Source organism: Heliconius melpomene, chromosome 17 (assembly GCF_056956725.1).
Source record: "Heliconius melpomene rosina isolate 202511_hmr_F chromosome 17, ASM5695672v1, whole genome shotgun sequence".
Lineage (NCBI taxonomy): Eukaryota > Metazoa > Arthropoda > Insecta > Lepidoptera > Nymphalidae > Heliconius > Heliconius melpomene.
Window position 1 is genome coordinate 10,237,486 of NC_140405.1, and position 27,611 is coordinate 10,265,096.

General features: G+C 30.7%; 1 protein-coding gene across 3 annotated transcripts; it reads left to right on the forward strand.

Annotated features, from left to right (window-relative positions):
- The first annotated feature begins 5,907 nt into the window (after positions 1-5,907).
- On the forward strand, positions 5,908-27,611 carry alka (glycine receptor subunit alpha alkaliphile). 3 transcript variants are annotated; one of them, XM_085201151.1, is made up of 12 exons: positions 5,908-6,168; positions 10,890-10,991; positions 15,745-15,821; positions 18,178-18,277; positions 18,657-18,811; positions 19,261-19,293; positions 19,808-19,963; positions 20,717-20,857; positions 21,268-21,497; positions 22,101-22,241; positions 23,680-23,862; positions 25,250-27,611. In XM_085201151.1, exons 2-12 carry the CDS (start codon positions 10,951-10,953, stop codon positions 25,397-25,399), a joined length of 1,407 nt encoding a protein of 468 aa, XP_085057277.1. In that variant the 5' UTR covers positions 5,908-6,168; positions 10,890-10,950; the 3' UTR covers positions 25,400-27,611. The 3 variants fall into 3 exon arrangements, with proteins under 3 accessions (XP_085057277.1, XP_085057278.1, XP_085057279.1); XM_085201152.1 differs by lacking the exon at positions 19,261-19,293 and having other exon boundaries at positions 5,909-6,168; XM_085201153.1 differs by lacking the exons at positions 5,908-6,168; positions 15,745-15,821.

Sequence of the window (27,611 nt, forward strand, 5' to 3'; positions counted from 1 at the left end):
GAATGTTTTGAAAATTATAATTTAACTAAATCAAAATCAGATTGGATACAATGTGAGATGTGTCGAATGTGGTTGCATGAAACTTGTACAACATTCAAAAACCATTGCATGAGATGTGGCAAGTTGAAAACCTTGGCTTCTGGTAATAATCAATACTAATGCCAAAGTTATTCCCATAATTATTTTTAATATTTAAGATAAATACTAATATTTAATTATTTTTTTAAATTAAAAAATTACATGTTCAAATTTAAAATTTTAAAACCTTAGTACTTTTAAGTGTTGTTTAGGTAATAATTATAAAGGATCTCAGTAAGTAATTAGAACTGAATACTTATTTAATAGATGCTATGCCAAAGTTAATTCTTATTTTTATTGTTGTTCTACCTTTAAAATAAATAGTAATATTTAATTATTATTTTGGATACTTAATTACCATTTTGGAGTCTATTTTGTCGTAATTTATAATTATATTGACTTTGATTAATACTTAATGAAAGATTGTGTTCAATAACAAAAAATGATTACTTAAATTAATATAAGTTCGTTTTTATTTGAAAAAAAAATAGACAGGCAAGTATCCCCCGAACCATTTTTAACGTTAGGCTAGTATCCGCCATAGTAGGCAACTATCCCCTTTTTTAGAGGCCACGTAAAACAGGCTGTACTCAAAATTAATAATATTTATATTTGAAAAAATTGGCTAAGTTAGAAGATTAATATACTATGTTTAAGAATACACATTGAATAGGTAATGTAGTGGTATACATTTCTAACAAAAGAGCTTTTTCAAAAAGTGGGGCAACTATCCGGGTTTTACCCTATATGCACGCAAAAACTCAGTAAACCGATAATTAACTGGTAAAAAGTTTAAAATTTTTAAGCATGAGTTTTTTCCCGACTGAATACAAAGCTCGGCCACCAACCACCAATGTGGTACTCTCATTATTTTGTTAGTAAAGTCAGAAACGATGCATATTTAATATTTAACTTAACTCTAACTCTGAATTTATATTTTTAATAGAATCTACATTTCACTGTTATAGTGCAGTTTGTCTCTACTCGCAAATAAGAAATATTTATGTTAAATAAATGCGAACGTCGCAAAATGGTAGAAAAGTGAAAAACGGAGCCACTCAGTACTAGAATTTCTCTGGCAACTTTTAAATATACATGAAAATAGCAAAGAAAATGGTTACCTTTTTTAATTGGCTTCAATAACAAAGACAGGTTTTTTTAGGACGGTTGTGAATATAATGAACAGAGAGTGGTCAGCCATCAAAATATATTTGGTTATGAAATATATATTATTTAGCTTTTTTAACTTTAATTTCTTTCTCTAGAAGATTATTTTTAAAATTGTAAAAATAGTCTAAAAAGTATATTCTTAGTTTTTTTATTCTACAATACAACCTTGTTGTATTACAAAGGAATTTTAAATGATTGGCGTTTCGTTAATTTGCCTAAAATTTTGTGCCAAAACATTTTTGATTTCTTTTGAAGTTCAAGGTTATACCTTGTTTGATTTTATTAAGTGGCTAATTTTATCATCACTGTTGGAAATTTTTAGATTTCTAACAATAAATCATTTTATATTGGTGTAGTGTCTAACTGTAAAGATTACAGTTGTAGGTTCGATTTCTACTCAGAGCAATATATTATTTGTTTCCGTTTTTCAGATAACAAGGCAAAGCCCAGCGTTGCATCCAGCCACTCAAGTTTGGAAACCAGTGTTTGGAAAATAGAACCAAATTAAATAGTGTCTCAACACTAATGTTGAGGTTCTCTATATCCAAAGCTAAAAAATACTTACATTTATAAAAAGGCGTCTTTCAAATCTTCTTCTTTTATTTTGTGTTGAGTAGGAATTAAACCCATAATTTTAGCATATTATAGCCATAAAATATTTTATTTCACAAATTTATAATAATTATAATTTCTAGAAGTTAAATATAAGAAACACAATTCTTATAAAAAGAATCATCCGTACGAGACTTAATATAATCTCATTATTATTTAAATTCAAACGAGAAGAAAAGAAAAACCTCTTGAATACATATTATTTAATTTTTAGAGAAAAATATTTTAGATAAAACGAGATTTTTTGAAAGAATTTTTTTTTTAGATAAAATGTATTCGGGTGGTAGAAAAGCTGGGACGTCTGCTCTAAGTGCATTCAAAAACCACCAACGGATTAACCTACCTATATTTTTTGCAGTTATAGGTGTAATACGAGTTTGATGTAGAACAGGCAATGTCTAAAAAAATCTACTGTGCGTGGGGATCTGGTTAACACTAGGTTCCCTCTGCCTCCCTGCTATGTGAGTCAAAGCGTGGTAATGCAACAAAATAATCTTAGCAATTTAATGATACTTAAACTATAACTGTATAAATTTGCAACTCAAGTTTTATGACATATTTACGTTATTGTTTCTTAACATGAACCCTTAGTTCAACGTTCTAAAGCATTCGAGTCTTATATTGTGTATATTAATTTCATTGGTAAAATTTGTATTCAATTTAACCGGACCGAGGCCATCGATAATTAAAAAAAATCATAATTCTCTAGTAATCTATAACGTGCAACTGTAAAGGCGACGGTTGTGGATTCAATTCTGACCGGGGATAATGAAATATGGAATATCTTCATTTCTTTACTCTGGTAATGAGGTCAAGCGCGGCGTTGAGTTCCGACTTAACATGCAATGCCGAATAACGCGATGTAATACAAATTATAATTTATATAGTTTTATAGGCTATAGTCTCCCTCAACAAAAGCACTATCTAATATGATTTTTTTTAACTAGTAGTTTATGAGTTTAATATTAGTAAAGAAGATTAAACGATAATTTAATACACAACCAACTTATGTACAGCCAGACACTGCCATGCCATGATAATGTTAAACCCACACGTTTAAATATTTAAATAGTAAAATTATATATGTTCAAATATTTTCAGCACAAAATTTATTAAAACTTTCTCAATTAATTTAATTTAAACTTAATCATAATATTTTCATTGGATCTATTGCTTGTCTATTGCAAATTTATAAACAAATATGTCGATTAAAAAACAAATAGTTATAATTTTTTAGAATCTTAGATGTAGTGTAATTAACTGAAATTTTTAATAAACGGTACGGCACTTTAGATCCCATGATATAAAAACATGTATTGATAATTCATATTTGATATTGACTGAGGCCATTATGGCTCTGGGCACAAGTGAGCTACTGTAAACGTGTCAGTCGTGGGTTCGATTCCTACTCGGGGAAATGAAATATTAAATATATTCATTTCTTCTCACTAGTAACGAGACAATGGGCAACGTTGAGTTCCTCCACTCAACACGCTCATATCTCATGAATTCAGCGGAAAGTGATAAACGAACGTGTATCAATGGGAACGGAGTGTTTTAAAACTAGGTTTTGCCTACCGTGTCGGATACAACGTCTATCTATAAAAAAAACATAAATAGAAATCTATGTAATGTCTTAATTATACAGTCATCACATTTTTGTGTAGAGCAAGCTTTTTCTGCACATCTCTGCCCATTCTGCATAATCCTTATTACTTATGAAGATAAGACAATATATTTTGTTTGTAAATGTAAACATCTCTTTAAATCTACAATAGAAATAAAATCCAGAATAAAGTAGATTTTTTTAGATGTACTGGATTTTCTTTTCATTTTAAAACTTAAGCCGTCCTCCATTAAAACAAAGATAAGAATAATGCTAATGCTGTATTTATAAAACTATTATTATGGTTTTATTTTGTATATTTTTAAATAAATAAAATTGAGTTCTAGATTACAGAATTAAATATTTTTTTTCAATTGTTTGAAGGGCATCTGCTACCTACGAGGTAAACAAATGGCGCCCTATTCACAGCCAAATTTTCGTGTTGAGTGGAACTTAACGCCAGGCTTTGGCTTATTATTAGGACGAAGAAATGAAAATAATTTATCACTACTCCATTATGGAGAATCGTTTCCACAACTATTACGTTAACTGGCAGATGCTGTACCACATGAAAATCCTCGGTGAGCATGTATAAAGAGGTTGATGACAGCGAAAGAGCTATGTGAAGCTCGAAGTGTTCTGCCATTCTGTTTCTCTGGTTAAAACGTAAAAGTTAAATATTTTTTACTAAATTTAAATAAATGAAATGTATGCTACCTTTAAAATTCTCTAAGTTTGTAGTTAAATATACGAGTACTTTTATAATATATTTATATGTACTATATTTCTGGTAAATTAGTAGATTCATAATATAATATGAATGTTCATCAGTAGTTTTTCAACTGAACTTATGTGGTTAAAGACGGTATGCTAATCTTTTTAGTCGATTTCTAAACAAAAGCTTCTGAAATACATATAAACTATCACCCCATCTTGACTGACATCGCATGTCTCCAAGCATGGCCACCAAAATATTAATTAAATACAATACAAGTAAGCTAAGCGAACCCCATACCCTCAAGGTCGACGTTCAATGTCACCGTCCTGTCACGTAACCAAGCTACTAGTGCCGCAGTCGAATGTTATATTAGTAACACAGCGAGACGTGTGTTGATAACATTTTTTTGTATGTAAGCTTAGGTCTTATTTTTTTTAAAGGTTGTTAATATTTTTATTTTATGTTGTAGCGGCGTACGGGTACAGCATTGACAATAAACGTGACGGTTGTGGGCTCATTTCCCACTCGGGGGATTTAACCATTGGAAATAAGACAAAGACGAACAGATGGACAACAAAATGATCTATGTTAATATATTTACTGAAATTCTAATAAAGTAATGCTTTTAATATTAAACTAAAATCAAATATATCATTGATTTAAGTCGTTAAAAGTTAGTCAAAGTGAAAATATATTAGCCACAAAATTAAATTAGTGTGGTTTATAATCGGGCTCTTTTATACTGTTTTTTGAACCAAACGCCCGGAGTAGCCTCTAAAGGCACGCGTTTTGTCTTAAAGTCAAACTAAAAAATATGAGATGAAAAAGAAAACGAATGACTCGGAAGTAAATTACTTTTCAGAGACGACAGTAATCTTCTTGCAAATGTTTCATTAAGGAAGGTAGATTCCTTGGAAAAGGATTATTGTTTCTACATTGGATTCATTTAAGTTACTCTTTTTAAATTGGATTAAAAAATAAAAAAGACGATTTGGTGGTGCAAATTAATATATATATTTTTTAAATATAATATTTCTTTTTATTTTGACCCAAAATAACAAGAAATACTACATACAAAAAGTCGAGTCGAGCACTTACATTTTGTATGTAGTTTGTATTCTTTGTTTGTGTATTGTAGCTTTTCCCGTTACTACAGGAATTCGGAAAATGTATTAGTGTAAGGACACTCCCCAAGGAACCTATATGACAAATTTCATTTGTTCGTTGTCTATCACTTACTCAGTAACGGATGAGTTTTATATATAGAATGTTTAAGTATATTAAAAAGCGCCAGAATTATTTGAGATTTAATTTTGAAAGTGACATTATTAAGCTTTAAACGAGTACATAATGATGTCATTTATTAGATTTTTTCCTTATTCATATAATTGTTATAAAAATACGCACGTAACTTCGCCCCTTCGAATAGCAGTACAGAGAATTTTATATTAAAAAATGTTAAATAATAAGCAGAAGACGTTGTAGATAAGATTTAAATAAGATTAATTGTATAAGACATTTTAGATTGGATTAACTAAGTTCAATTATTTATTTTTTTTCAACAAAATTAAAAAAAAAACTTCAATACTAATAATAAACGAAAATTCAGAACATGCATATATATCGCTAACGTAACTGGGTTATCGATCACTAATATTTTATTTAAAAACGGTTGAGCACAGCTGGCAAGGCGTTGTAAGCACGCAAAGCGAGTTCTGCAACGACTTTTCAGTTAAAACTACCGCGGGATCCGTCCTGGCCGCCTACCGATATATCTAATATAAGGATTAATAATTGTTATATACAATATATATATACTATATTACATTAAATAAATATAAATTGAACTTTTTATATAAATAAGTATAATTTATATTAAATGAAAATAATTTGAATTATTTATTACATATATTTTAATAAAAATATTTAATTGTTATGTGCAAGTGCAGTGTAATGGTATTACGAATGGGAATATTCATAAATGGTAAGTTTATTTAGTTTATAATTATTAACTAAATATATATTTAGTTTATAACTTCTCAATGGAATCATTTTCGTATTTCAAACGGTTGTGTTTCAAACAGTTCACACTAGCGTCATCAGATCTTCTGTTTTTTTTAACTTTTGTCAATATTAATGCAGTCAGAGTTAAATTAAATCTTCTTACTTTGAACAATATTTATTTATCACACTCTGGGAAATAAGACACGGTGTTGAGTTACAGTACTAAATACGTAATGTCTTGAAAACGTATTTTTTTATTTATTTTTATGTATGCTATAAAACGAGATTTTCTGTGCGAGACGAGACGTACGTAGTAAGTTGAAACTATCGAATTAGAGGTCCTGAAATTTAAATATATCTCGGAATTATCGGTAATTATATATCTTTTGCCATATTAATTGATTATTTAATTAAAAGCTTTAAAATTCTATTATTATTTACCACTTATAAAATGTACTAGGGATGACTTTACTTTATAAATATTATAATATGGTGTTGACCAAGTATGAAATTTGTTGATATATAAGTATGACTAAATATAAATAAATTTCCATATATCATAGCAATCGCACTGATTAGTTATCTGCAATAGCATATTTATAAAAATTGTTTAAATAAATATTACATAAATAGTAGGTACATGAAAATGGTAACACAAAGAAACATTTGTTTACAATTGATTAGCTTCAATAACAGATTTATAAAGAAAATACTTAAATAATTATGCGCCGTCGCGTCGCAGCTTTGTGTCAGTATGTTACTACAAGCGCAGTGGACGTGGGTTCGCTCCCAGTCGGGGGACTGAATATATTTTTATTTACCCACTAACAAAGATAAAATTTAGAACATTAGCACACCCTGTACCCATGTGATTTTTAACGCAAAAAATATTGTCAATTATGGTTGTATTACTTGTGGGAACATAAGTGTCGTAATGGGAATAGAATATCTAAGCACTAGGTTCCCAGGTTCCCCCTGGTTAACCTACTATGTGTGGGTTACAGTGTGAAACTAAAAAAAACTTTTAATGGAAGTAATACGGTACAACTGTTACAACCTCAACGGTAGTTAAACGTGCTATCATCTTAAACAACTATGGCATATTTTTATTACATAATTTTTAAAGATGAATCTACTTAAAATCATTTTACTTAAAAATTACAAAGTTCACAAAGAAAAGTTCTTTTTGTGAAAAGCTTCTTTTATTATCAAACAGAAGCTTCTCTTAAAAGAACTTCATGAACGAGCTTAGAGGTATTGTTCTTTCCAAACATTTTTAATTAAATTATGAATTATTTAAAAAATACTTGCTCTAGTTTTTATTACATCTTGTTTTTTTATTGTATTTTCACTATCAAACTACTCTACATATTAATTATTCTTTGGTTAAACTCTAGTTCAACGAAGCGAACCTCAAACCTAAATGAACCTCTAACTCAGCTTAGCATCGGAAATTTCTAAATCTTTACTATTTTTCTACTAATATAAAGCTGAAAGATTTGTTTTGATGAACACGCTAATCTCGATAACTAATGGTTTAAATTAAAAAAATATATTTTTGTCTTGGACAGTTAATTTATCATGGAAGACCAGGTAATTTCATGCCGTCAATCATTTCAATATAATTCACTGTACCTGCCACCAGGGTTACTTCCTTAGAATATGCTTACTCTTATTTCACTCTAAATTATTTCTGCAAAATAAAAAAAACACACCTGTCCTTCTGTCATGTGTGAATACGTAAAGTGGTAGAATAGAAGAATGAGTTATTGCTTAATGACGGTTATTCTTCCATATGTACGGACTTCCTTATACGTAGGTGTCAATTGACGCTGCGGATATCGCATTAGTGTAAGAGATGACTGTAAAACTAGGTTTTTGAAAATGTTAAAAATTCAAAAATATTAATTTTTCGAAACGTCTAGATTGAGAAAAAATGCTAAGCTACGTTACGCCATTAATTTTGTTTAAAAGTTTCATTTACAAATAATTATTTATTGTAAATATAAAATATGCTTAGATATAGTAGACCATCTAACAAGTGTTTTATAATGGTTCAGTAAATTTAAGACAGTTAATAACAAAGTGAACTATAACTCAAACGTAATATATTTCGATTTAATATTAGTGATTAATTAATGATATACTATACATTGTTATTGTGTGTATGTTTTTGTCCGTTGTCCGTCTATGTAAATACAGCATTTAACAATCGTCTATTCGTAAAAAATTGACGGCTGCGTCTTTGACTATAACCTAAGACGTTTAAATGGCTAGAGTAGATATGACCTTGGAGATATTACCATGTTACTAACATGGCATAGTTTTCTTATTAGCTATAGTCAAATTTTAGACAATTTAAATTACCTAATACAGTAAATTAATATTATTTTTGTATTTTTAAATGATTAATGTTATTTTATTCCGCGTTTTATAAAATGAAAAAAATATTTATAAAAGAAATGTATATCGTGGCCAGTCGTAGCGCATTGTGGGTGCGATTCCCTCTCGAGAAGATGAAATATTTATTTTTTTATTTTCCCATTTCTTCGCTCTGGTGTCGAGGCACGTGCACGCAGTGCTTCCAGAATTCGGCGAAAAGTGGGAAACGGAGTGTCTTAACACTAGGTTACCTCTGCCTATCCTGCTGTGTGCGGGATATAACGTGAAGTTGACAATAAAATGTATAAAAAATATTGATGTTTATTTTTTTATAATATAAAAAATTCTCATGAAATTTTTTATTAATAGATTTTTTCTTTCTTAAACAGTCTTGAATTTATTACAGTTATAATGGAAATCTTATCAAGTTTATTCGATCTCAAATCCTAAAGCCTAAGCTCAAGAAACTCAATAATTTCTTACAAATGTCCCGGTTACATGATACGATTGCAAAACGATGTCCTAAGGGACTAAATCCATTCGATATCTAATTGAACTGATATTTTATACGTTTACATGACTAGCAAAAATGATATCGACGAAGCCACACTGGACATCGTCGATATCGTTTTTTAGCTTCACGCTGTATCCCTGTAAGAGGGTAGGCTGAGGTAAATAAACCTTAGGACTGTGTTTCCCACTTTCGGCCCATTTTTGTGATATATATGAAAATGATTTATTCCTACAGGTGGGAATCGAATCCATAACCGTTGCAAACAACCAGAGGTTGTCTATTTTCTATATTCTACAATTCATAAGTTCATGTTTGCAAAGATTTTAGCTTTAGGCTTTTAGCCCGCATTATAAGATAAACCTAGTACTAAAACATCTCGTTATGATTTTCCGCCAAAGATTTGTAGTGGATTCGATCCACTAACATCAATCAAGTGATGTTTTACTAAGCCACGGGGTGCATCTTGAAAATAATTCTTTGTAAGACGACCTTCTCATTGTACTTAAAATATAACTATCACAAACTGTCAGTGTCTAACAAACTCAAAGGCTTTTAGTAGACAGCGTACAAGTATTATAATTTGGTTAAAACCTACGTTTACCTACTTTACGTTTCAAGTTCGCTATCAGTAGATATGAGAAATGGAATGCCTTTAGTGCTCGATTAACCCCCCTAATAAATGATTATTCTCATTTTCGTGAGACAACATGCCGAGTTGAAGTCCATCGCTCATTGCGCCATGTCTAAAATTTGAGCGGAACGCGGACTGAACACTAACTTTCCTCTGTCTTCCCGGCCATTTGAATCTCAATGTATCACACACATAATAATAATATCGGAATAACGATCAATATAAACAAAGAAAGTACTCGTGGCTATTATCGATTCGTTATTAAATGATGTAGACTTAAATTTTATACTTGTATTTTTTTTGTTACGTTTTTTAATAGGTTCTTATCAATATTTTTTTTTCAGTTATTCTCTTTATTTTTTTGTTTTTTTTTTCACTTATCTATAGTTTTGAAACGGTCGAATATATCGGCGCGATGGTTCTATGTGCGATTCCCATTCGCAGGACTGAAATGTTTTCATTTTCTTGACTTTGGTAACAAAGCAATGAGAGGCTTAGAGTTCCAACCCTCAATGTACGCCATTACGACATCATTTGTATTTAATATAATTGTATAATATAATTTTTGATATAATTATACAATTAGGTATATATAAATTTTACATAATTATATAATAATCATATTTTTCGTAATCATTTCATGGATTTACATTTATTAAATGTTTAATCTATTGCAGGTAAGTATTAACTTAGGTTATCGCAGAACGACATGGCCTCTACATAATATACGAGAATCGATCCTTAAATCGATAGTCACGAAAGTAAACTCGCACGTGCTTCAATCGAATGCTAAATTATATACAAAAATTACTTATTTTTTCAAGAATTGGATAAGACGTTTCTTTTTGTGGCTGTCCTGGCATTGTTAAGATTCGAATTCTACTCGTAGCTATGATTTTTTTTCATTTTCTGACTCTAATAGTAAGATGAAGAGCAGTGTCTTAAGGTTTCCTAGACCTAACCCAATGTATGCAGTATACATCATGCTGTAAAAAAAAATATTTATATTAGTTTCACAACAAAAATATTCAAATATCGCTAATGATTGCTTATTAATTTAACTAAGCTTATAACTAAGTTTTTCCTTTTTGATTTATTGCCTCAAATTGAGATGGGAAATGACAAACGGAAATTTAAAAAGTATAACACATTTCAAACTTTTTTTTCCTTTCAGATAATCCATCGGCATTGGAATGACCTGCTACGGCTCGTTCCACAGCCTGCCCCCGTAGAAAATGGTTCCTTGTTGGCCAACTTTATTTTTCTTCTTAATATGGTAAGTGGTTTTTTTTTCTTAAGTATTATACTGGCTTTTACTTGCGGCTTTAGTCGTGGTTTTAGGTGACCCGACAAATTCTAAGTGCATTACATCGAAACAATTAATGTTATGAAATATAGATTTATTCCATTCGATAAATATTATATAGATAACAGCTGCGATTTTGGGTTCGATTCCACTCTTGAGAAAGAAATATTTTCATTGAAGAAATATTTTTTAGAATTTTTTTTTTCGAAAATTAGGCGATGTGGCGGTTAATAACGGAGTGTCTTGACCCTAGATTCCTTCTGCCTACCCTTCTAAATGCAGTTATGCAAGATACAGCGTGAATTTATAAAAAAATAGAACACCACTGGGTAATATAGAAATGGAAAACGGAAAGTAAATCAACAACAAAAACCATATTTATTTTATCCCTAAGAGTATAAAAGAATAAAAATATTTGAATGTATCATATTAGTTCCACAACACCATTTTCACATTTTCGTCCACATGTAGTATATATTTGTTTATGTAATAAATAAAATATTTTTGCAGCGCACTTACAGATGGAAAAAAACGGAAATTATCCAACTCTCCCGTTCTCCCTACATTTTTTATTGTTACTCCACTCTCATTAATCATAGCGCGATGTGGCCTTCCTAGATAGATGGACTCTCTGACATAAAAATATTTTTTTTATTTTGGACCAGTACTTCCTTATAGGAGTCGAACCCATAACTTGTCTGCATACTTACTATTCCACACAAAGAAATATATAAGTATACAAAACACCTATTCACATGTAAATTGACGAGTTCAAGGTCCCTTATCGTGGATCTTGCTAGGCGATTACAGCGCTGTGGCCGGTTAATAAATGACCACTGATAGCTATCTCACGTCCGACCTTCAATAGATAGGCTTACTTAGCCACTGTATTGTGTGTTTAATATTAGGATTTATGTGTGACTAGCAACTTACCCGCGGCTTCGCCCGCCTCAATTTATTTCTGTGTTATAGCTAAATAATACAAAATGCTTACATAAGTTAGAGCCTTTGTTTATATTTGGATATATTACTATAAAGTATGGTATATCTTCAGTACTTCTTGTGTGAAAGCAACATATCATTATATTTATGTAGTAGGTTTGTGGGATTTTAGACAAAATGCTATGAAAATTGATAAATTTACCATATAACAGGATAGACAGACGTAAACGGTTCTATAGTTTTCCACTTTTATTTTTCAAGTGCTTGAAATACCTAATAGCATACATTTATATAGAAGCCAGTCGTGGTGCAGGGGCACAAGCAAACGCTTACAGTCAAAGGTCTGTAAAGATTGTGGATTCAATTCCCCTTCGAGGAAATTAAATATGTAATATTTTTATTTTCTCCCTTTACTAACGAGGCAAAGCACGGCGTTAAGAACGTATAGCAAATGCGTTAAGAGATCAGCGGAAAATGGGCAACGAAAATAAAACAAACATTAAGAAAAACGTTTACAAAAAAAGAAACTAGTTATATATAAGCGTATATTTCATGATTACTTACACAAATGATTTGATCGAAAACAGCGAAGCTTCAGGGTAACCGCAACTAATTTCTTACGAGCAAAGGTGAAGGTGAACTAATGCCAATGAATCACAGTGATAAGAGATAACAACAACAACTCTAACACCTTTCAAGTTAAAGTAGATTAAACTTACGATTTATGTTAATAATGTTCATTAAATTGTATCTTTATTGGTATTTTCGGCAATTTGGTTCGTTAAATTGTCAATTTAATGTCCTTTCAAGTTATAAACGAAGCTTTGTAAGATGTCTATTTCGTTTTCTTTTTATAGTTCTTAAGTATTTCATTTGCTTTTTTATTGGTATGAATAAATAATTTAAATGTTAGCTTTCCTCTAATCTACTAGGTACGAGTATATACGAGGTCCAACTTTATTCAAAAGTTAGGACAAAAATTCGTAAAGTTATCTATATATTTTTCTTATTTTTTTTGTTTAGCGTCAGCAGCAGTATCCCGCAAACAGCAGGGTAGGCAATGGGAACCTATTGTTAAGACACTCCGTTCCCTATTTTCTACCGAATTCTGGAGTGCCGGAGAAACCGCCGACACCAGACCGAAGAAAATATTTCAGTTCCTCGAGCGGGAATCGAACTACAACCTCTCGTGACCCCTGAACCACTGGCCTCTATCATTTTACAATTCGTATTCACAAGTCATATTCATGACATCGGCCATTACCACCGAGATACATTAAGAGTTATGACATTCCTAACTTCCGTGCGACGAAATTCGTTCAAAAGGACAAATAAAAAAAAATGTAACAAATCTAAATATAGCTCGCGTGCCAGTAATATAACAATCGATGTACCTTGGCCCGGAAAACCAACGTCATTTGTGATATGCAACGTTTTAAACAAATAACGTGAACTAGTTCTTTATTCTTTGTAGGCCATCGTGGCGCAGTAAACTAACTGTATTACGATCATTGTGGATTCGATTCACATTTAGGAGAAATAATTTACTCGCTCTGGTAGGAAGATAAATTGCGGCGTTGAATTCCGCCATGTAAAATGTAATGTCTCGAAAATTAGGAGAAGAGTGGGAAACAAAGTTCTTAATAATCAGATTACATCTGTCTACCGTACTATATGCAGGATAAGTTTAAGTTGTTAAAATAATTTCATTTAAAATATATAATAGTCATGAAAATAAAAAAAAAACTTATTAAAGAGATATTATTTTTCTATACTAATGTATAGAAGAGAAACAAACAGAAGAGAGCAGACAGCTATGACAGCTCAAACTAGTGCATTCAAACACGCCATAGCTTAAAAGTAATACCGATTGTAGGGTCACCAACCTTTTAAATACACTTTTTATTTACTTGTATTTTTATTTATTAGTATTTTTATTTACTTGTACTTTTATCTACAAGTATCTCGCGTTTTATTTGAAGCAGAGACTTAACGTTAAGACATTTCTTTCTAGTTCTTCATTTCACACTTTAAAACCACAGATATACTATGCCAAAACTAGAGTTTTTTTTTTACGAATTAGGCGCCACATAAAAAGGATTAAGAAGAGCAAAACAAATATAACAATCACCCTTTAAATTATAAAAATTATACTACGATAGTTTACAATTAATTAATTTTCACATATCTTTTGTAATTGTTATTTTTGCATTGGACAGTTCTTTTAACGAAGAATTGTTTATGATACTTCTAAAGGTATTCAAACATATTTCATATTAAATATTTAATAATAATATTTAACGTTTTAAATAAAAAAAAAACTGTCTCTGCTTTAGCTTTTTACGTTTAACCAAGTCTTTGAATATATTACGACTAGCGGACGCGCGCAGCTTCACTTGCGTATTTAGGGGGTGAATTCTAATAACCCATGAAACATGCATTCAATGAAATATTTTTAAGAGTCTAAATTTCAAATTTTATAAAAATCGGTGGCTTATTAAAGATTTTTCCATACAAACTTTCAACCCCTTATTTGCACCCTTAGGGGGTGAATTCTAGAAAACAATGAAACATATGTTCAATTAAATATTTTTAAGAGTCTAAATATCAAATTTTATAAAAATCGGTGGCGGTTTAAGAATTTTCCCATACAAACTTTCAACCCCTTATTTGCACTCTTAGGGGGTGAATTCTAGAAAACCATGAAATATGTGTTTAATTATATACGTTTAAGAGTCTGAATTTCAAATTTTATAAAAATTGGTGACGATTTAAAAAAAACCTATACAAACTTTCAACCCCTTAATTGCACCCTTAGGGGGAGAATTCTAGAAAACGATGAAACACGTGTTCAATTAAAAATCAAAATTTCAAATTTTATAAAAATCGGTACCGATTTAATTTTTTTTCCATACTAACTTTGAACCCCTATTTCACCCCTTTAGGGTTAATTTTTTTTAAAATCCCTTCTTAGTGGATGTCCAGATTACGAAAGTAAACTTTTGTCCAAATTTCACGTTTCTACGCACAGCGGTTACGGCTATGCGTGCGTCTTACCTCAGTCAGTGAGGACAAGTCCTTTTATATATATAGATAACGTCAAAAGTGAGTAAAAAATAGCAAATCGAAATGTTTTTGAATTCAAATAACAATTAATAAATGATGTAATATAATTCCGCTTAATTAAACAAAAATATCCCACTATAAAGAAAATCCCAACTGCCGTGAAAGTATTCTATTTATGGAAGCTATAAATAGAAATACTATAGTTTGCATTATTAGTAAATTTGTACAGGAACTAATAAATTTGCGGATACCCTACTATTAAGCTCACGCTATGTTGGCGAAATAACAAAATCATTGACGTCACATCTTACCTAGTAAGTTTTAAGCCTTACTTTTAAAATAAATTTTAAATTTATATATTTTTATGACAACTTGAATTAAAAGTTATAGTTAGTTGAAACCAAATAAAATAATTGCTTGAATTAATTTTAAGAAGCAATAAAAAACAATAAAACAACAAAAACAAATCTATTCCTCAGAGACACTAGGCTAGTGTCAAAACACTCTGCTTTCTAAAAAATGTAATTTATGAAGATTTCTGAAAGATTCTACGTTACATATTGTATAAATATGTAAATAATTTTTTTTAAAGCTTCACACTGTATTTCGCACATAGCCGGGTAGGCAGGGCGAACCTGAAAACCGTCCGATTAAGATACGTTCGTTCCCCACTTTCTTCAGTAATTAATTAAATACTTTATTTATTTATTTTTAGGCTGTGCAATGACGTGACGTCGAAGAGGAATCACACTTTGAAACCAAGAGTCGTTCTACCAGAGAATTATGTTAAAGGTACCATTTTATTACTATCAGTATATAACAATATAAAAAGCTATTTTATTTAACACATTTATTGACAAACGTTTATTCCTTATGCTTAAACAGTTTTATATGTTTAGTAATAGCTTAGTATAGATTAAATTTACTTATGTAGAATATCTATCTAAATATGAGAATGCGAATATTTAGAATAGAATATTAATTTATATTTTATTAGCGATCCAAATACGGCTTCATCTGCTTACACTTATTGCTATTGTAGCCTAATTTCACAAAATCTTTACATAAATTATAGCCTATATGAAAATTCTGAAAATATTAGCTATATTACTGCAAAGTTTCATCTAAATCAGTTCAGTAGTTTTTGCGTCAAAGTGGAACAACATCCATTTTAAAAAACATTATATTTGTGACTACATATGAAATGGCCTATAACTATGAACGTCAACTAAAATATCCATATATACATACATGGACAATATGACCCGAGAATGTAATGTCTGCTGATCGCAACTATCATTAGCCAAGTAATTACGCTTATTGCTAATGAAAACAGAACAGAACAGCTATAGTTATCTATATAGTACAGTTTATACATTAGAGCCCAGTTTTGGCACAGGGGTACATAGGTGTGGGTTCGATTTCCGTTCGAGGAAATTCAAAATTTATTAAGTTAAAGTGAAACTTCACGCTGTAACCCTGGCTAGAAATCTAGTATTAGGATACATCGTTCCCATTAAAATACTTGCGTTTCCTATTTTCTGCCGTATTCTGGAGGCATTGTGTGTTGAGTGGCGGAACTTAACGCTTTTTATTGCCGTGTTATGTTTTTTACTTATTATTTTATTTGTTAGAACATTTTTATTTGTTTTACATTCTAATCTTGGAACAAATAAATAATGAGTGAGTGAGAATCTATAAACCACCATTTATGGCGATTCTACTACAAACTGTTAAATAACAAAATTCTTTGAAAGGATTTGAACCTAAAATTTTTAGGTACTAAATAAATATTTTTCTTATTTAATATACGTACATTCTACAACTAATTGCTGTTGTGTCTCGTATGAGACGCTGATATTTGTTATGAGCTTATTGATAATTCATATTTTAAAAGGCAACTATTGGGTTGTTGGAACTGCTTAGCTTAGCCCGTAAGACTGGCATTATCGATATTTTTGTATAAATTAAGTATTAAGTAAATTAATCGATATAGCATATTTGAATGATGAAGATTCTACCGAAGGTATATAGTATGAAGAGGTTGATAGCGGTGGACGAAGTGAAAGAATTATGGCGAGATCATAATATTTCACCAGAACATTCTATAGCTATCCCGCTAAGGTTAAGGCGAATAAATACTCACTGATTTAATATTTTAACATGTTATTATCATAGTATGTTTTCTTAAAAATAATTTCCATATTATTTTCTTTGCCAAAAATTGTCTTATAAATGCCTGTACTGAAGTACGCAATTATTTTACAAAGCCACAAGCTTATTCAATATTCCTTTTGAAACATTTTCTAGGTAGTGTTCTTAAAATATCAGTTTTTAGGGATTTGTACTTCAAAAGAAAAACGTCTGTCAAGACCATTTAATAAAATTCACGAACACTAAATCTATTGCTGTCAAAAACTCACAATTACGAAATTTGATACAAGGAAAAAAATAGACTAATAGTAATTTATAGATATTTCATAAAAAATATTTAAAACTTATTTTTTTAAAAAAGTGGTCGTCGTGACGCAGTGGCACTAGGGTGTGACTAGGGTGGACACGACGATTGTGGGTTCGATCCCCACCCGAGAAAATATTTTAAAATATTTATTTACATTTATATTTTCATTTCTTCGCTCTGGTGTCGAGGCAAAGAGCGGCGTTGAGTTCCACCACTCAACACGCAATGCCTCCAGAATTCGCAAGAAAGGGGGGACAAGACACGGAGTGTCTTAACACTAGATTTCCTCTGCCTACCCTGCTTACGTTGTTGCGACAGGTTGTGGGTTCCATTTCCACTCGAGGAAATGAAATATTTAATATTTTCATTTCATCACTCTGGTAATGAGGCTGGTTTGCCTCATTGACGCTGAGTTCAGCGACTCCTCTCCCAGAATTACCCTGTCCCCCTATGAGCTGCAATTTCGTTAGTATGGACTATAAACCAGAAAATCCTGTATTTTCCGTTCCCGTAGGAATTTCGGGAAATTCTGTCTTAATGTCCCCCTTCACTTCCCAAAGGTCAAGTGCCTATTTGGATTACGTGAAAAAATGCAAGGTTCTACGCTAGGTATCTTAATCTATACTTTATCGGTTAGTCAGCCAGTGACGCAGTAGATAACGGAATAAATATTATTTCTTTTTGTAGAAATGCGGCCTCCATCCAGGAAAGGTCAACCAGTGGTTGTGGAGTTCAGTATATACGTGGTCGACGTTAATTCAATCAATGTTGAAGATATGGATTTCAGGTATAAGAAAAATTGCAACAAACGTGATTGGGAATCCCTGAATTTTTGTCTTCTTACTCGTGTATTTATTGTATAGATGTCACAGCGGCAAGAAAATTACATTATCTGTGAAACTTTAAACTGTTTCACTATCACTGTTCATGAAAAATAACCTGGTGACAGACAGACATACAGCGGAGGCTTAGTAATAGGGTCGCATACTCATTAAAATTATTATTTATGACAACACAAATTTTTGAAATGATGATGATGAATAAATTATTTATGACAACACGAATTTTGATGATGTGAATAATAATAATAGTCACATAAAAGATAAATATTTATAGAGTAAAACTTACAAAATAAGAGAACATAGATTTTGTTTCTGTTTTGGCAGAGTGGACATGTTTATAAGGCAAACTTGGCGCGAGAGCAGACTGCAGCTACCCGAGGACATCTTCGAAGAGGGCGACGATCATGTCACCCTGCCTCCTGAATTCTTCGACAATTTATGGCATCCTGATCCATATTTTCTTAATTCAAAAGTAACCGGTATATATAAATTTGTTTTATATATTTTTTAAAGAAATACTTTAAGACGTGATATGGTAGTGTTTATACGTTCAATCTAGCCTTTGAAAATTATTTTATTTTTAAAAAATGGTTACGATAGTCTGTGGTTGGACAAGTTGCGGTGTTGTGTTTCGCAGTACTTGATTCTATATTTCTCTAAATAAAATAAAGGAAGAATAAAAAATAAATAAAATAAATAAAGAACATTGTATTTAATATAGGATTCTCTGCTTACTTGAAAATAATATGTAATTATAAATTAATATGTAGTAATTAACCAAGTCGAAGTTACAGGCACTTTAAACTTTGAGTAATAAAAAAAAGAAAGTAAAAAAATATCAATAGAAATATATAGAGGTAACGTAAATTGTTCAACTAAGCTGAGATAAGAATTCATATATTATACCTTTATAAATTTTTGATTTTAGGAGGAGCTTGCCACTTTTGTCATCAATCTGCTGGTACGGTGTTTGCTCCCTTTGTTTTTGTTAAATCACGTTATATTATTGGTGAAGCACTTCTACAAATTTTTACACTTTAAAAATAATTCAAATTTTATTTGAAAAAAGAATAATATTTTTCATAATCAAATAAATTTCATAATTAAATAATATGTCACAAATTAATAACTATTTCTATAATCATTTTATAACATAAATTATAATCATTATCAAAATTCAACGACATTAAAAGCAAAATTGGAGTAAATTTGAAAATGTAACTACATTAAATAAAAACACTCAGCTTGGATGAACAAATTCACAAAATACAAACATAAAAAGAACAATTTTTCACTAAAAAGCACTTTTTTAAACCCAAAAACAACATTTAAATAATACAACGATCTAGCACATGCAAAAACCTAAACAAAACAATTTATATAACAGCACCAGGTCAACAAGTAATTAGTGGAATAATTAAAATTAATTAAATATAAATATTTTAAGTAAAAAAAAAAATAACTTTCGTTCACAGAAATCGCGGAATTGACGCACAAATTTTCATCAGTAACCTTATACAGAAACCAGACGGTCAGATATGCTGCGAGGATGCACGCGATCATAGCATGCCAGATGGAATTTCAGCTTTACCCCATGGATATACAGTCCTGCCCGATTTATATAGAAAGTTGTGAGTAGACTAATTAAGTAAAGTATGTAAAGTAGTTTTCTTAATAGGCGTAAGTCACGTGTTGATATTTAGTTTGGTTGAACCTTTGTTTACTAAAGGGTTTTTAAATGGGTTGGATATTGATATTATATTCTAAGAAGTGTTTTTAGCTTCACGGTGTATTTCAGCAGAGGGAGCAGAGGGAACCTGGAAACTTAGTGTTAAGTATCCATTTCTCATAAGGACGCTCTGGTCCCCACTTCCACCGAATTCTCCGATAACACTTCACTTACAAGAGAGAGAAAATAATAATTTTAAATCACTTCTTCCCATGAGTGGGGATCGATAAAAAACGACGGTCTCTTGGTAATTATATAATTATAAAAAAATATTATTTTTTCTGGTATTGAAAAGAGATGAAGAAAGGACGGAATGTAAGATCAGTGTAAATGGAAAGATATTAGAATAAGCGTATTAGTGGTATATTTGAGAAGTATGTTCAGCAGAAATGGAAGATACGGGATGGATATGGAATGGTGTATTGCTGCCGGGAACAAAAAATGTACAATTATATCATTAGATGTTAAAAATGTATCAAAATAGGGACCGGAGTGCCTTGTCACTATGTCTCGGCCTACTCTATTATACGCTAATTTACCGGCATACAGCAGAGTAGGTCGAGATAACATTTAAAAAAACAGGTTAAAAATACCTAATCATTAAACATTTAAAACATTATCTATACATATAATTATTACAAAAAAAAATTCCCAGTTTCATACAGTAATCAAAAAGTAAGGTTTCGATGGAGCGACGCGGGCGTGACGATCAATCCTGAACTAAAATTATTGCAATATCACATCGGGGAGCCTTTGCGATTGGAAGAGACGAACGGATACATGATTGATAAAGACGGTAAGTTTAAACGGTTTAGGTACTTATTATTAATAAAAAAAAATATATAAGTACTAAGCCATTAAGTTTTTCTTCCTGTGTTCAAGTGTGGAATAACAGTCGAGAATGTGAAATATTTATTTACGTTTATATTTCCATTTCTTCGCTCTGGTGTTGAGGCAAAGCACAGCGTTGTGTTTTGCCACTCAATACGCAATGCCTCCAGAATTCGGCAGAAAGTGGGGAAAGGAGTGTCATAACACTGGGTTCCCTCTGCCTACCCTTCAGTGTGCGGGATACAGCGTGAAGCTGATTTTTTTTTAATAAATGTTAAAATATTTCATTTTTTCATCATACCAAGTCATCACGTAATTATGTTATTACATAGTTACGAGTACATTAAACACTTTTTAATTTTCTTTATATTTTAGGCAACTACTCGCGCCTTGTCGTCTACTTTAGATTTGAACGTCAAATCGGCCACCATCTAATACAAACGTTTGCACCCTCCTCGCTAGTAGTTATGCTATCTTGGTTCAGTTTCTGGTTGGACCTAGATGCGATTCCCGGCCGAGTCACTCTGCTAGTGACCTGCATGTTGACACTAGTCACTATGTTCACCGGGCTAAGAGCTGATATACCACCTGTTGCTTATGTTAAGGTAATTAGATTTATATAAACTAAATATTCATCATATATTATGGATTTAAGTTCCAACACAAAATATAAATAAAAGAAAAAAAGTAAACACTTAAGCAATAATAGTCCAAAAAAAATTTTTTTTTTATTTCTATTTATCACACTAATCTCATAAAAGTCTTTTCCGATTTAAATTCAGTTTTTACCGTTGTATTGTTGAAAACTCATTACAAATAGTGTTTATTTTATTTCGATCAGTTCATACATAAATGTCAATGTCAAATATTTTGTTAAAATAATAATTTTACTGATTTGGCTCTTTAAAATGGTAAGATTATAAGGATACAAGAGTAATTTAGAAAATAAATAAATATATAGTTCAAACGAGGGAAGCTTCAAGCGGGTCGCTAATTCAAAAGAAAAACATTATTTTCAATTAGCGACCGCTAGCGGGTGTTAATGTTTTTGAGGGTTGTGCTTAACACAATGCCAGTGTTGAAATATCAAATACTAAAATTAATACTAAGATACTCTGCTACTACTTCTCTGTCACTATTTACTATTTCTTCTCTTCTACTCTCTTACTGTTTCTTCATTTTTTCATATAAATATTTATGTTTCATAGGCATTAGATCTCTGGATGGCCGGCTGTATGATGTTTGTGTTCGCTGCGTTAGGAGAGTTCGTTGTTGTGAAAGTACTTGATAAACAATATCAAATGAATAAATCTAAAGCTCAAGATTCTTTACCTAGGATCATACCAGTGGTGAGTAATACTTTTACTTAATAAGAAAACATATTAAAAATTATGAACGTAGCGGGATTTGAACCCGCGCCTCTGGTTCAATTTCTAAAATTTTTATTCTTTTAATAAATATTTTTCTTTCCTAACTATGGAATAACACTTCGAAAATGTAAAAAATGGGTAGAATTTTTACTGAACTAACTCATACAGCAGGGTAGGCAGAGGGAACCTAGTGTACTACTACTATAAAACTATCACTTAAAAATCAATATAGTTGAACTCGCACTGTACTAACAATACAAATAATTATTAATTAATAAGTATAATTATGAATTAATTTCATCTGTAAGAATTGCATATATTTTGAAAAGATTCCTTGCATTTATATTATTCCACAGAAGCATTAATGATGTTTTGTTTTTATTAGGTTGCTATTTTGAGGTGTTGCTAACATAGAGATATCTATACAAAAAAGTTATATTGAAAAACAATAATACCAAACACCAAGTTTTCTGATTCCTCAATCTTGCTTTCTTTTCAAAAAACTTTTTTTAATATTTATTTATGTAAACGAATTGAATAAAAGAAGTATAATTTGTCCCTAAGCTCCCCCATTTCTTGGTTACTTTATAAGGATTATTTAAATATCGTATTAGAATACCCCTTCTATAAGAAATGATATACAAATCAAGATACACTCTCTTTTATTGGTCGTAAAGAAAATTGAATGTGACATTATCTGAAGAATAGAGTAAAGGAAGTATGTGATGTTAGTACACGGTTATAAAGACTTCATGAATAGAACATAAGAGTTTACTCTATTTTAATATTTTTTTAAAGATTTTAACTGTTATTTTAGAAAACTATAATTTTAATATTTTTTATAAAACGCTTTAAAGTTTGGATGCACCGAGACTTGAACCCTCTTGGAAGATCCAAGGGTTTCCCAATTTCATTGATGATTTCATGCTACGGCCTAAAATTATTTACTTCACTTAGTATAATGATTTTTTATCACACTGTATTTGTTCGTCAACACCTACTTTATTCCTGCATTTTTTTGTTCAAGTTATGGTTTTAGAAGTGTGAAGTTAACATTAATAGGTCTATCAGTAAAGTTAATTAAGAGAACTTGCGTTCATGAGCCCCTCATCAATGTCAATTAGATGTCATAGGATAGGAAGAGCGAGGAAAGGTCATTTCCTGAGTGTAAATATTCTTAAAAGAGTAGGGTAGGTGAGGCAGAGGGACCCTAGTATTATGACACTTCATTACCGTAGTTCAGCTAATTTTGGAACAATTGCATGTTGCGTAACTGTACGCTGCGCAATGTCTTGCTACCAGAGCGAGGAAATAAAAATTATGAATTCTCCCATTAGCTATAGAACTAATTAAAAAATAAGCTATTAATCAAAAATTTATATAAAATATTAATACTTATTTTAAAAAAATCTTACAGCGCTTAAACGGTGAGAAAGGGTCCTGCGGTACAGTAGCAGCGTGGGAAGGCAGTGGGGTTCGATGTCGTAAAGTAGACCTCACCTCGCCCACGTCCCCCGCGGCCACCACCCCCGGCGTGCACTCTGCCCCGGGCGCCCCCACACATTTAATGGGCGTTGAACGACGACAGAGTATATTGCAAGTACGCAATGTTTTTTTAGCATAAATCTATTTGCATAAATTTTAATTTTTTACATCAGCTTCACGCTGTATAATGCACACAAAAGCGTAGGCAGAGGGAACCTTGTGTTTAGACTTAGTTCCCTATTTTCCGCCGAATTCTGGAGGCACTGCGTGTTGAGTGGCGTACACCAGAGCGAAGAAATGAAAATATAAATTTAAATAAATGTTTATTTCCTCGAGTAGCGATCGAACCCACTACCAGTCACAACTACAGGCCCACACTTGTGCCCCTGCGCCATGACGGCCTCGAGAAATAGCACGGAAAGACAAAAAATTAAAGCTAAGGTGATTTTTTTTCTCATATTCTCTAAATGAACAACCGAGTTATAATACAGAAATATAACAATATCGCTTTTCTATTTTATAAATATTCTTAAATTTAAATATCAAAGGTGACGACTGGCCGATGAAAGAATGCCGGCCGTATTGTAATGAAATTGTTATATTTCCAGCCATTTATAGTGTTCTTTCATATAAATTGTAAAAATGTAGTTACTTTTAGTTTTTCTACATGATTGCTAATATTACGAGGCCAGTCATAGCGCAGGGGCACATGCGTGTGACTGTGAAAACGACAGGTTATGGGTTCTATTACAACTCCTGGAAAGAAAATATTTAATATTTTCAATTCCTCGCTCTGGTATCTAGGCAAAGCACAGCGTTGAACTACATTTAACACACAATGTTGAAGAGAAAAACCTTAATATATTTTTTCTTTTAACGTAAAGGCGTTATGCGAACTAATAGTTTCAGTTGACTAATCCAAGAGTCAGATGTTCATATTCTACAATATTTTTTATACAAACTTTCGATATATCCATATTTCATGCTAAAAGATTCGTTTGTTTAATATTAAAAGCTAACTGCCCCTGCATTTAAAGAAACTCTTAGAATATACCATGTACGTACGTTCACATAGTTTTCATAATTTTCACGCGGCCGAAGCCGCAAATGAAAGCTACTTATAGCTAAAGCCAGATTTCTGTTAATGAGAATCGTTCGTAATATTAACGAGTTGACCAAATAAAAGCGTGTTAATGCATACATAAATATTTTAATGTATTCATTAACACGTTTTTATTTGGCCGACTTGTAAATATATTATATTAAAATAAAAAATCTGAATTTAACACTTGGATTATGATAATTCTATCACCATGAAACTTGGCAGTTATACAGCTTAAGTGATAATAAATAAGAACTCTTCGGTTCCATAGTCCAGGACCTGGCCTCATCTTGAGTCCACTTGAGTTATGCTTATATCATTTATACCTTTCCTCTTTTAAATAAAAGCGTATTTTTAGCTTAGGTAAATATTTAAAAATGTATTCTTCTATATATTTCAGGTCGCGTGGTTAGACGCCGACACGGGGCAAGAGAGGGTCCTATGGAGAGAAATAGATAAGCTATCAAGAGTAGTATTCCCCGCACTGTTTTTGCTTTTCGTTACAATGTATTGGCCTGTGTTACTGTTAAAGACGAAGGCTTCGTCATAACAATGTTGTACAAATATATGTTCTTAAAAAATAACTATTATAGGTTTTATTGGTAAATATATGTATATTTATATTGTCAAATTCTATGAAAAAAATCTTAAATCGATATGAGCATTTTTTTATTAATTGGTAACCGACTTTTGTATGATAAGGCTCGTGCCTCAGTGACACACTGGCGCGAATCTTGATTTTTGAGTTTCTTCGCTCTGATTAGATGAAGAGCGGTGCTAAGTTCCGCAACTCAACACGCAATCTCTCGTAAATTGGGTGAAAATAAGCAAAAAAATCAATCGTGAAGAAAAAAAAGTTTCTTTCCTTTTTTACCTATTTATATTTACAAGCTCGGTTAAAAATTAAAAAATAAATAAAAAGTGTGCCTAGATTTAGTGTAGTAGGTAGGTACATACGTACAATATACGTAAAAGGTTAAATGTAATTAATAGATCTATAAAACTAGTGCTAACTTAAGGTCCACTTTATGCCTTATTTACTTTAGCCTTTATAGCCTTTAGACATATTACATTATGTATTTCTAAAATATATTAAATATAGGCTGACTTGTTTTTTTTTTTCATTTGCTATTTTACAACAATTGTATAGAAGTGTATGAAAATTTACATACTTATAGTTTATACAGTAAAGGAGTGCAGAAAGCCTATATATTTAACTTATATAAGAACTGAAGAAATGGCGTTGGGTTACGCCATTGCGTAAGTTTCGAATTTCGAAGGAAAGTAAAGAATTTTGCTCTGCTGCCGGATTTGAATTCACAACTAAAAGTATGAACTTTTGTATATTATAAGGTAATAGAAAATTAATTATATACTTAAAATGCTTTTTGTATGTACAAAAAACGCACAAGTTGTTGTTTCAAATATAAAAATAATATGCACAATTTCTATATTCTATTGTTATATAAATATTGTTAAATAATATATACATATTAATATAAATTATAAAGATTTTAAGTTGTGATATAATACAATATCAAAATAGTGATGTAAGTACATCGTATTAAATATATAGAATATAGAATTACTGTGGCTTCGCCTTGGTGCTTTTTACGAAAGTTTTACCGAAATACAGCTATAAATATATTTATAAATGTATATATCACTCAAAAACTAAATAAATCTAAGGTACTATATAGTAACTGTAAACCAATATTTTTTGTAATTTGTTGAGTTTTTAATTTTTTTAAAGAAACTTCTTAAAACCCTCAACAAATTAAAAATGCTTATAGTGTTTAAAAATATGAAGTTTTGGAAAACGTCACATAAAGATTACGTTTTTGTACAAAAATTAAGCTTACAAAATCTTTTTAGATAACACAGTAGTATTTTTTTTTTTAATTAATTATTAACAACAATTAATGAATTAATTGTTGTTAGAAAGAAAGTGACCTAACTTAAAGCTACCTAAACCAGAACTAGACCTAAATTAAAATTAGTGTATCTTTAGTTTTGCTAAATAATAGTAAAATATGCCTGTTCTAAGATTCTATACTGTATTCCCATAAATTTATTATATTTGAGTTACGTCCCCTTTATTCTAGCGATGTAAATTTTCTAATGTTTAAAGCAGCTTTAATTTATTGTGATAGTTTGTTGTTGTATTGAAATATGATAATGTTATTAGAATATATTTAAAAGTCTATTTATTGTTAGTGATTCGCTTTTATGACTGATATAAAACTGATTTTAAGTCAGTTATTAATTTAGAAAAAAGAAATCAGAGTTTAATTTAATACTACAAAAAAAAATGTAATAAGAATAATTATAAAAAAAAAATTAGCTTTGGGAAATCTTACGGTTTTTACTCTTAAAGCTACTAACAGAATAGTTAGTTTTTTATTTAAAGTTAAGGTATAAATATTATTTTTAATTCACATTTAGTTTAGTTCCAATTAAATAGAGAAAAACTGGAAGTGAATTCGGTTCCTGATTAGGTCAAATATTAATAAATATTATGTAAGAGATTTATTTAGCATACGACTTAGTAAAAGCTTTACAGACAAATGCCTATATATGTACATATATCAAATTCCCAAGAAAATAAAATATCTTGAAATATTCGTTGACGTTATTAATAAAAAAATAAATTATGAAAGAACAACGAATTATTATAAGAATTATTGTTTACTGTTGTCAGATGTTCTAAAAGGAGCCTTAAAATGTAATTGAAGTAACTATAATTAAATTTTCGAAGTAAA

What these genes read in the sequence shown, in the direction of transcription:
- alka (XM_085201151.1), top strand. Translation starts at nt 10,951, where the DNA reads ATGGTTCCTTGTTGGCCAACTTTATTTTTCTTCTTAATATG. An exon ending in ACCAGAGAATTATGTTAAAG is followed by an intron (nt 15,822 to 18,177) that starts GTACCATTTTAT and finishes TTCTTTTTGTAG; the next exon opens with AAATGCGGCCTCCATCCAGG. An exon ending in CTTTTGTCATCAATCTGCTG is followed by an intron (nt 19,294 to 19,807) that starts GTACGGTGTTTG and finishes TTTCGTTCACAG; the next exon opens with AAATCGCGGAATTGACGCAC.